The sequence below is a fragment of the Borostomias antarcticus genome (genome assembly GCF_949987555.1).
Source record: "Borostomias antarcticus genome assembly, contig: scaffold_135, whole genome shotgun sequence".
NCBI lineage: Eukaryota > Metazoa > Chordata > Actinopteri > Stomiiformes > Stomiidae > Borostomias > Borostomias antarcticus.
In genome coordinates, this window is record NW_028176413.1 from 30,001 (window position 1) to 41,365 (window position 11,365).

The 11,365-nt window shown below is 46.0% G+C and overlaps 1 protein-coding gene across 2 annotated transcripts; it reads left to right on the forward strand.

Moving 5' to 3' along the window:
- The first annotated feature begins 2,188 nt into the window (after nt 1-2,188).
- Nucleotides 2,189-6,459, forward strand: wdr83 (WD repeat domain containing 83). 2 transcript variants are annotated; one of them, XM_084462505.1, is made up of 10 exons: nt 2,189-2,327; nt 2,778-2,910; nt 3,096-3,216; nt 4,176-4,281; nt 4,654-4,702; nt 4,898-5,024; nt 5,339-5,406; nt 5,660-5,768; nt 5,972-6,086; nt 6,185-6,459. In XM_084462505.1, the coding sequence occupies exons 2-10, from the start codon at nt 2,808-2,810 to the stop codon at nt 6,353-6,355; spliced, it is 969 nt and encodes a 322-aa protein (XP_084318631.1). In that variant the 5' UTR covers nt 2,189-2,327; nt 2,778-2,807; the 3' UTR covers nt 6,356-6,459. The 2 variants fall into 2 exon arrangements, with proteins under 2 accessions (XP_084318631.1, XP_084318632.1); XM_084462506.1 differs by having other exon boundaries at nt 2,781-2,910.
- The last annotated feature ends 4,906 nt before the right edge of the window (nt 6,460-11,365 follow it).

Below are 11,365 nucleotides of genomic sequence, written 5' to 3' on the forward strand. Positions count from 1 at the left end.
TCCTCCTCTACAGCCACCTCTTTCTTCTTGCTAGCTGATATGAAAACAGGAGGATCAGCTTGGATTTTGTGTGTGTGTGTGTGTGTGTGTGTGTGTGTGTGTGTGTGTGTGTGTGTGTGTGTGTGTGTGTGCGTGTGTGTGTGCATGTGCGTGTGTGTGCGTGAGTCTTACAGTACAGTTTTCCAGTGGTACTATCACACAGTAAAGGCGGGAACATATTGACAGCTGAAGAGGTAAAGATCAGACCTAGACCATTAATACACACACACACACAAACACACACACACACACATATACATACACACACACACACACACATGCATAGACACACACACATGAACAAATCTGCGCATGTGCAGACATACATGGAGGACCTGAGAGCAGAAGAACTCAGTCAGTGTGATTGTTGATGCTTTGTAGAGTTCATGTCTTCCTGCTGCTACTGCTCCCTCTAGAGGTGAAATTACAGAGTTACAAACAAATTAACTGTGTGTGTGTGTGTGTGTGTGTGTGTGTGTGTCTGTGTGTGTGTGTGTCTGTGTATGTGTGTGTCTGTATGTGTCTGTGTGTGTGCGTGCATCTCTGTGTGTAATCCCATGGAGATCTTCCTAATTTCCTGCTCCACATCTGCTGCCGTGGGTGACGTCTTGACAGGGAGCTCTACGATTGGCCGGCTTATGCTCTCATAAACTCAGGGATCAGGAAGTCTCCTGTTAGCTCTGTTAAATACTCTACACAGGCCTGAGGGCATAGGCTAAGTGTGTCTCCTCACACACACGGACACACACACACAAGACGTCCTTCACACACACACGTGCACACACACACACACACACACATACACACACACAAACACGCACACACACACACACCAGTGTTAGCAGGAAGTAAGCGTGCTAATATGCAGGCTATTGTAACTAAGCCCTCTGTTTGAGCGAGGGATTAAAATCATATTAGCTGAGCTCTCTCTCTCCATCCCTCTCTTTCTGTTTTCTTTTATTCTTTTTTCTCTTGTATGATCTCTCTCTCTTTCTTTCTTTCTTTCTTTCTTTCTTTCTTTCTTTCTTTCTTTCTTTCTTTCTTTCTTTCTTTCTTTCTTTCCTCTCCCTCTCTCCCCATCAATGCTGGCACCCACAACACATTCATACCCACATAACCACATAACCAACAGATAAACATACATAACCACATAACCAACAGATATACATACATAACCACATAACCAACACATATACATACATAACCACATAACCAACACACTCATACATACATAACCACATAACCAACAGATAAACATACATAACCACATAACCAACACACTCTCTGAGATCCATGTGGTGAACAAATGCCGCTGTGTGACAGCTGAATCTGTCTGTTCAGTATGTGCAACACTGTGTCTGTACCAGTGGTACGATGGTCAGTGTACTAGTTAACTGTGCCCAGCGGGTTAGGGTTAGCAGTATCAGATGCCCTTTACTGAGACCTGTCTAGATTAGCAAGGGGAATAAGATCATATCCCGCACTGTTATACCAGCCTTAGTCTATATGGTTGTTTCTTTAACAAATGACAATAAAGTTGTATTGTAAACTGAACTCATTGTTTAGTGTTGTGGCTGGCCATTCCTCTGGTAAATTATAGCCACTGCCCCAGCAATAGAGCAAGAGCTGTTTATTGTCACGTTATCTTTATCATAGATCCAGGCAGATGAAGATTATTCTAAGACTCATTAAGGGAAGATGGTTTGTTCTGAAATACAGCTAGGACTCCATTGTTCCTCTATTCAATTCAACTCTATCGCAGACCCAGGGTCCAGATAAATAACAAGACACACATAAGCTCCTTTCTCCTTCCCTTGGGTTACAGATATGCTGCACACGGCTCGGCCTACATGTGTAGCTAAACTAACAATCAGTGATGAAGTTGTCAATCAAAATCAGTTATATCAGTATGTTTCAGTGATACTGGCTGATCTAAATTATCTTTGCCAGCAGGTGTCAGTAGCGTTTAATGTGGCTAGTGAATGGACTGCTAGTTCCGCTCGTTGGTGACTCCATTTTCTAAATTAAAGTTGAACAGCATGTCAATCGAAGAACACGCGAAGCAGAAATCTTCCCAACTTTTATTTTGAAATGTATTTCAAGGGCCCAGCATGCATCGCTTTGTTATAGCGGAAATGCATGGTATACCCCCATGCATCCACGTACATCCATGCTTCGGACGAATCTATTAGTAAAGTAGCTTCAACTATGGTCTAACAACAACAAAAACGTGAATGTATGATGTCTCGAAGATCAAACTGAACTTTTTTATTGTAGAGGCATGATCGGTAAGTTACATAGTTAGCTGAGACTATGAGTCAGGCCCAATCTAACCCTAACCCTAACCCCAACCTAACCCTAACCCCAACCTAACCCTAACCCTAACCCTAACCTAACCCTAACCCTGAGACTATGAGTCAGGCCAACCTAACCCTAACCCTAACCTAACCCGCGTCCCTGGGCTCTGAAGCGGAAGCTACGTTACTTGTCTTTCATTATTCATTCTCATTCATTTCATTATCTGCTGAGTTACTTGTCTCATTATTCTATCTGCTGAGTTACTTGTCTCATTATTCTATCTGCTGAGTTACTTGTCTCATTATTCTATCTGCTGAAGTCAGCCAAACAGCTAATGGATGGATATTGATGAACATAGATATTGACAATAAGCGTGTGCGCGCTGCACAGTGCTTGCTGAAATGAGCCCTTCAACTTTCCAACTTTCTTCTCCGCCCCAGCAGGACTGTGAGGGTTAAGGTTGTGAGGAGATGTCGTTCCCCCAGCCCAAACCCCAGACCGCCCAGCTGCCCAGGCACCTACTCCGGACCATCGACTGCAACCAGGGGGCCGTCAGGGCGGTACGCTTCAATGGTGAGAGAGATGGAGGGAGGAGAGAGAGATGGAGGGAGGAGAGAGAGATGGAGGGAGGAGAGAGAGATGGAGGGAGGAGAGAGAGAGGCTAAAAACATCATATGTGGATGTTTTGGTGTGTCAGGCACTCCTAGTGCTGTCTGATTTGAGAATAACAGTGCAAGTAATTGATCTCATGTTCTCAGCGGATGGGAACTACCTGCTATCCTGCGGAAGTGACAAGTCTCTGAAGCTGTGGAGCGGCATCCGAGGGACCTTACTGAAGACGTACAGTGGCCATGGTTACGAGGTCTTAGATGCCGACGGGTAAGTGAGTTTTTTTTCCCGCCATCTGGATTCCCATATCCTAGGAATAATAGCGGTGTCCAACGGTCACCATTTGATACGTTTCAGCAGAACCCTGTCTCTAGAACATGGATGGATGGATGAGCCCTGTCTCTAGAACATGGATGGATGAGCCCTGTCTCTAGAACATGGATGGATGGATGAGCCCTGTCTCTAGAACATGGATGGATGAGCCCTGTCTCTAGAACATGGATGGATGGATGGATGAGCCCTGTCTCTAGAACATGGATGGATGGATGGATGAGCCCTGTCTCTAGAACGTGGATGGATGGATGAGCCCTGTCTCTAGAACACGGTTGGATGGATGAGCCCTATCTCTAGAATACGGATGGATGGATGAGCCCTGTCTCTACAACACGGATGGATGGATGAGCCCTGTCTCTAGAACACGGATGGATGGATGAGCCCTATCTCTAGAATACGGATGGATGGATGAGCCCTGTCTCTACAACACGGATGGATGGATAGATAGAAACACAGATGGGGCGTTCATGCACACCAAGTGGGTTAGCGTTAGCTGGATGGGGGTTAGCGTTAGCATGCTAAGCTAAGCTATTAATACATCCATGGATGGGGGTTAGCGTTAGCTGGATGGGGGTTAGGGTTAGCTGGATGGGGTTGTGGGGCTGGAGTTTCTTGTCTTTGAAATCGAGAGTTTAACATGTTTTTGAATGATTTTTCACGGTGCCCACCCACATCCATTGTATGACCAAAGTGTTGTTAGAGCAATTATCAGACTTTCTCAAAAGTGCTAGCTTTGTCAACGTTTTGATCTGAACCATTGTATAGGATCATAATTAACCTTAAAACAGGGCTAAACATAAATTCCCCTTTACTAGTCCTTTAACGTTAGCATGCTTAGCTAAGCTGCTTCTGTTGTCCTCGCTGTAATGATGCCGTTTTCTCCTCGGGTCCTGCAGTTCCTATGACAACAGCCTGCTGTGCTCGTGCAGCTCTGACAAGACGGTGATCCTGTGGGACGTGGCGACGGGACAGGTCACACGCAAGCTCCGCGGCCACGCCGGGGTGAGAGACCCACCCTGACCCTAACCCTAACCGACCCTAACCCTATCACTGAACAAGCTCTGCGGCCATGCCGGGGTGAGAGACCCACCCTGACCCTAACCCTAGCTGACCCTAACCCTAACACTGTACAAGCTCCGCGGCCATGCCGGGGTGAGAGAAACCCACCAATCACTGAACACAGGAGGGAAAGAAAAGAGGGAGAGAGGAGGAGGAGGAGGGGCAGAGGAAAAGGAAAGGAGAGAGCGAGAGTTAGACCAGTGATTTATTTTGACACTTGTTCAGCAGCGTTCAAATCTTGTCACGCCTGTTTTTCAGAAAGTGAACTGTTTTTCAGAAAGTGAACTGTTTTTCAGAAAGTGAACTGTTTTTCAGAAAGTGAACTGTGTCCAGTTCAACGAAGAAGCCACCGTCATTCTCTCTGGTGAGTTTGATCTTCCACAATGAGGTTGAATCAATGCTCAAAGCTCAACTGTGTAACATGCTGTGTCTGTGTGTGCATGTGTGTTTGCGTGTGTGTGTTTTTGTTTGCGTGTGTGTGTGTGTGTGTTTTTGTTTGTGTGTGTGTGTACGCACGCACGTACGTACTGTACGTGTGTGTGTGTGTGTCTCCCTCCAGGCTCCATTGACGGTACGGTTCGCTGCTGGGACACCAGGTCCAGGAGGTTCGAGCCCATCCAGGTTCTGGACGAGGCCCGTGACGGCGTCAGCAGCCTGAAGGTGTCCGAACACGAGCTGCTGACCGGGTCAGTACCAACGCACAACCAGGACCAGGAACTTCCTTCTTTGTTTGTATTTACACAGCAACAGCATTGTTTGCATTTGCTGTGTGCTCTTTCTTGTGTGTTGCGGCTCAAATTTGTTTCCAGTGTCATGCTGTAGTTCGATCAACTGGAACCGGTGAAGTGTTATATGTGCTTAGTCACTCCTTTTCTCCAGAAATTGTTTGGGTACATTCTTTAATCTCTCTCTCTCTTTCTCTCTTTCTCTCTCTCTCTCTCTCTCTCTGTCTTTCTCTTTCTATCGGTCTCTCTCTGTCTCCATCTCTCTCTCTCTCCAGCTCAGTGGATGGCAGGGTGAGACGCTACGACCTGCGGATGGGACAGCTGCATGTTGACTTCATCAACAGTCAGTACCTGAACCCTCTGCTGTATTTTATGTCACGTGTACAATCATTTGGAATGCTACTGTTTTGACTGCTTTATGCATTTCAGATTCCTTCCAGGAAGATAACTTGCTTCTTTGTAACGTGTGTGTGTGTGTGTGTGTGTGTGTGTGTGTGTGTGTGTGTGTGTGTGTGTGTGTGTGTGTGTGTGTGTGTGTGTGTGTGTGTGTGTGTGTGTGTGTGTGTGTGTGTCCGTCCGTCCGTCCGTCCGTCCAGGCCCCATCACGTGTGTGTGTTTCAGCCAGGACGGCCAGTGCTCCCTGTCCTCCAGTCTGGACTCCACTGTGCGACTACTGGACAAGAGCACTGGGGAGATGCTGGGAGAGTGAGTGTAGAACACAGACACACACACACACACTTGAATGTACAATGATTGATAAACAATGTTTTTTCTTTAGGTCCTGGTGTTTAAACAGTTGGGGTTAATATGTCTCCATTATCTTACCTAGCTTTAATGTGAGTAATGTGAGTAATGCTCTTTGTTAATGTGAATAATGTGTCATGTTAATAGTGATTTCTCACCTCCAGGTACTCTGGTCATAAGATGAAGGGCTACAAGCTGGACTGCTGTCTGTCCAGTAAGGACACTCACGTGCTGAGCTGCTCGGAGGACGGACATGTCTACTGCTGGGACCTCGTGGAGGTGAGACCTCAATTGGATAATTGATTGATTGATTTGATAATTGTATGTACAAAACTAAACGGGTGTGGAGTTTTTCCTAATTTCTGTCTCTCTCTTAGGGGTCTCTAACACTTAAACTGCCTGTCGGGAAGGCTGTCGTCCAATCGCTGTCCTTTCATCCCTCGGAGCCCCGCCTCCTCACAGCCATGGAGGGGAGTGTTCAGGTATGGGGGGCGGAGCCAGAGGAAACGGAGGATGAAGTAGTTGTCATGGAAACAAAGTGCAAATAACAAACACTAGCCATGAGAACAGTGTTTTTCACGTGAAGATCCACTTGTAAATATTTTTGTATAGCCTACAGGAGTAAACATTGAATAAACACTTCTTTTTATAAGACAGGTTTTGTCTTTATTCACACATGTACAAAGAACATTAACAAAATAAGTTAACCTGCATGAAACAGGAAGGATATCAAAAAAATAATGTATTGTACAGAAATATCTCGTTGGTCTTTGAGGACTTGGATCTTGGTCTGGATGGCCTGCAGTCTCCTGCCAGAGGGGAGTGAGTCAAAGAGACCAGGATGGGAGTGAGTCAAAGAGACCAGGATGGGAGTGAGTCAAAGAGACCAGGATGGGAGTGAGTCAAAGAGACCAGGATGGGAGTGAGTCAAAGAGACCAGGATGGGAGTGGTCGGCCGTGATCTTTCTGGCCTGTTTGAGGGTCCTGGAGGCGTGCAGGTCCGGTAGGGATGGCAGCTGATCAACCTCTCAGGGGAGTGGATGATGCGCTGCAGTCTGCACATGTCTTTGTTGCGGCTGAGAACCAGATGGTGGAGGAGGTGAGGATGGACTGGATGATGGAGGTGTAGAAGAGTACCATCATTGCCTTTGGCAGGTTGAATTTCTTCAGCTGCCTTTTTTTATTTAACCTTGATTTAACCAGGCAAGCATTTACTGTAAGAACAAGTTCTCAAGTTCTTATTTACAAAGGCGGCCTGGCAAAAAGCAAAAGCCTCTTGAGGGAAAGGGGTTAGGGGGCTGAAAAATAAAACAAGACGGTTGAAGAAAAACAGCATACATTGACACATCACAACACATATAAAACAACATGCAACACTACAATGAGCAATCACCAGCACAGACACACAGCAACAGCAAATTATCCGCAAACATGCAAGACAGTTAAAAAGACAGTTAAAAATACAGTTAAAGACAGCATACATGGAAGTATCACAATACCTATGGAACATACAGCATACAACTAAGCATCACCACCACAAACTCTTCTATCATACAACAGCAGCAAACACATCAGCAAACACGCAGGACAATTAAAAAAAAAAAGTTAAAGACAACACACATTTGCCTCAGGAAGTGCATCCTCTGCTGTGCTTTTTTGGTGATGGAGCTGATGTCCAGCTCCCACTGGAGGTACCGGGACATGGTGGTGCCCAGGAAGCAGAAGGAGTCAACAGTGGTCACTGGGGTGTTATTCAGTGTGATGGGGGGAGTGCGGCAGGATAAATGACCAACTCCTAAATACTAGCACTTCAATGTTCATGGGACCCTTATTTTGAAATTACTTGAAGGAACGCTATTCTCGCCTCCTAGTCGTCCGTTCTGTCCAAAGGAGGGGGGGGGGGGGGGGTAGGCTTAGGGTTCAAGGGGAATCGGAATAAAATTGATACAATATTGCAACTATCCTTTGTTCCAGTTTGCGTTCACACAGCAGAATACCCAATCAGGACGGATCAGTTCTGAACACGCCTCCAACACGCTTCGCTTGCAGACAGCTTTCTGATTGGTCAGAATAGAGGGGCTCGCGGGATGTTTATTTTCAATAGAAGAAAAGAAGGCTATACATTCGTCATGGGTAGGTTATGGTACTTTTGGGTGTACATACTGTATGCAAAATACAGAGTTGTTGTAACGGGCAGGAACCTATGTGCAGTTTCGATAGGAAAATAATATGTGACGGGTGCGTGCTCTACGGCCACGTCTGACCACTAGGGAGTCAAGAGTGAGAGACTCTGGTCCATTTGCACTGTTTCACTTGTCCATGGAACTTACTCATCTTTGTAGTGGTTTCGGGAAAGTACGGTGGTATTGCATATTTAAAGGGACCGCAAGCATTTTGTAGGCCGGTCTGGGCCAAAAATGCCTGGACCGATTTATTTGTCCCAGTCCAGCCCTTTCCATATTAATGCCTATGAATTTAGAATGGGATGTCATAGAAGCTCCTGTAGGTGTAATGTGTAGGCGGCACAATACTTTTGTCCATATAGTATATCATCAATGGACCATTTTGATAGTGCTGTCAGATGGAATTTTCTTGATGTCCTTGACAGCATCTGGCCCTAGCCTTTTTAACTCCAACTATTGTCTTGCACGCTGGTAATATGAGCGTTTCTACAATCGTGTGTGGCGCCTCCAATGCAAGTTGCTGAATGGGTGCCACGTTTGTTCTCTCAAGAAACGTATCCATATTTGAATTTCCCTCATCTGGCTGGCCTCCGACTGGCTGACAAGCAACTTTAATTGGTGTTAGTTGCTAGCCTACGCCCTCACCTCTCTACCGGAAGTAGTGTATGCTTTTTTGTCGAGATATTCAGGCTACCAAGGAAAACTTGAGAGAATATCAGTTTCGGTTAGAACTGAAAATAATTTTGTACTTGACATTTAAACTGGTATTAAATAATTGTATAAATGACACAGGTAAATTCTAAATCTTATCAAAGGGTTCCGCGGCACCCCTGGACTCACGTCACGGTATCCACTTTAAGAAACCCTGCACAAGTGTATCTAAATACAGATATAGTTTCAAACATATTGCTTACCGATCTGGTGTTTGATATCTAAAACCTGCTTACAAATGTAGTGTTTGACATCTGGAACCTGTTGAGCAACTATATAGTCATGCCCACAAGATATGTGGCAACTTACCATTATTATTCACACCACTGGCATGCACTCGAAAGAGCAAATGCACTAAACTACTGGAAGGGCAGGCCAGTCACTAAACTACTGGAAGGGCAGGCCAGTCACTAAACTACTGGAAGGGCAGGCCAGTCACTAAACTACTGGAAGGGCAGGCCAGTCACTAAACTACTGGAAGGGCAGGCCAGTCACTAAACTACTGGAAGGGCAGGCCAGTCACTAAACTACTGGAAGGGCAGGCCAGTCACTAAACTACTGGAAGGGCAGGCCAGTCACTAAACTACTGGAAGGGCAGGCCAGTCACTAAACTACTGGAAGGGCAGGCCAGTCACTAAACTACTGGAAGGGCAGGCCAGTCACTAAACTACTGGAAGGGCAGGCCAGTCACTAAACTACTGGAAGGGCAGGCCAGTCACTAAACTACTGGAAGGGCAGGCCAGTCACTAAGCTACTGGAAGGGCAGGCCAGTCACTAAACTACTGGAAGGGCAGGCCAGTCACTAAACTACTGGAAGGGCAGGCCAGTCACTAAACTACTGGAAGGGCAGGCCAGTCACTAAACTACTGGAAGGGCAGGCCAGTCACTAAACTACTGGAAGGGCAGGCCAGTCACGAAGCTGGACTAAGTGACCAGGTGGTAACTAGGCTGCTATCGGGCTAAACCAACTTTCACCTTTTAATTTCCCATCTCCTTCTTCTAGGGTTAGGTTGTCTTTTAAAATGTCCTCATCTTAAACCCCCTCTGCTTTCTCTTCTGCTGCAGGATGGGAACCCTCTGCAAACCAGCATTTTAGCTGAGTAGGGCTCAAAGTAATTTAATTCCTTGTGTTTAAAAAAAAATAAAAAAAAATAACTTTTTACTGTGTAATTAAAATGAAGGATGTGAAGTTATTACATTTTTACATTCTGCCTTGGAAACAGATAGATAGGCAGACAGACAGACACTTTAATAATCCTTGTGGGGGAAATTTGGGGTTTTAGCAGTGAGAGAAAAGTACAGCGGAATAAAGAATACACATAGATAATATACATCATAGATTAAATTCAATTACGAGAAATATGTATGCATGCATATATATAAGATGTATACATATATACAGTCTATATAGATATACGTATAAGAATACTCAAACATACATACATACATACATACATACATGCATGCATACATACATACATACATACATACATACATACATACATACATACATACATGCATGCATAGATACATACAGTCATGAGAAGTATAAGCCCGCGTCGGCAGGCATACAGTGTTGGCGGCAGCGGCGGTAAGAAAAACATATTACAACCGACAACCACGAGGGGCAGTAAAGCACTGCTACAGTGAGGCTACAGTACGAGGGGCAGTAAAGCACTGCTACAGTGAGGCTACAGTACTAGGGGCAGTAGAGCACTGCTACAGTGAGGCTACAGTACTAGGGGCAGTAAAGCACTGCTACAGTACTAGGGGCAGTAGAGCACTGCTACAGTGAGACTACAGTACTAGGGGCAGTAAAGCACTGCTACAGTACTAGGGGCAGTAGAGCACTGCTACAGTGAGGCTACAGTACTAGGGGCAGTAGAGCACTGCTACAGTGAGGCTACAGTACTAGGGGCAGTAGAGCACTGCTACAGTGAGACTACAGTACTAGGGGCAGTAAAGCACTGCTACAGTACTAGGGGCAGTAGAGCACTGCTACAGTGAGGCTACAGTACTAGGGGCAGTAGAGCACTGCTACAGTGAGGCTACAGTACTAGGGGCAGTAGAGCACTGCTACAGTGAGGCTACAGTACTAGGGGCAGTAGAGCACTGCTACAGTGAGACTACAGTACTAGGGGCAGTAGAGCACTGCTACAGTGAGGCTACAGTACTAGGGGCAGTAGAGCACTGCTACAGTGAGACTACAGTACTAGGGGCAGTAGAGCACTGCTACAGTACTAGGGGCAGTAGAGCACTGCTACAGTGAGACTACAGTACTAGGGGCAGTAGAGCACTGCTACAGTACTAGGGGCAGTAGAGCACTGCTACAGTGAGGCTACAGTACTAGGGGCAGTAAAGCACTGCTACAGTGAGGCTACAGTACTAGGGGCAGTAGAGCACTGCTACAGTGAGGCTACAGTACTAGCCCTAACCCTAACCCTACAGTACTAGGGGCAGTAAAGCACTGCTACAGTGAGACTACAGTACGAGGGGCAGTAAAGCACTGCTACAGTACTAGGGGCAGTAAAGCACTGCTACAGTGAGACTACAGTACGAGGGGCAGTAAAGCACTGCTACAGTACTAGGGGCAGTAAAGCACTGCTACAGTGAGGCTACAGTACTAGGGGCAGTAGAGCACTGCTACAGTGAGGCTACAGTACT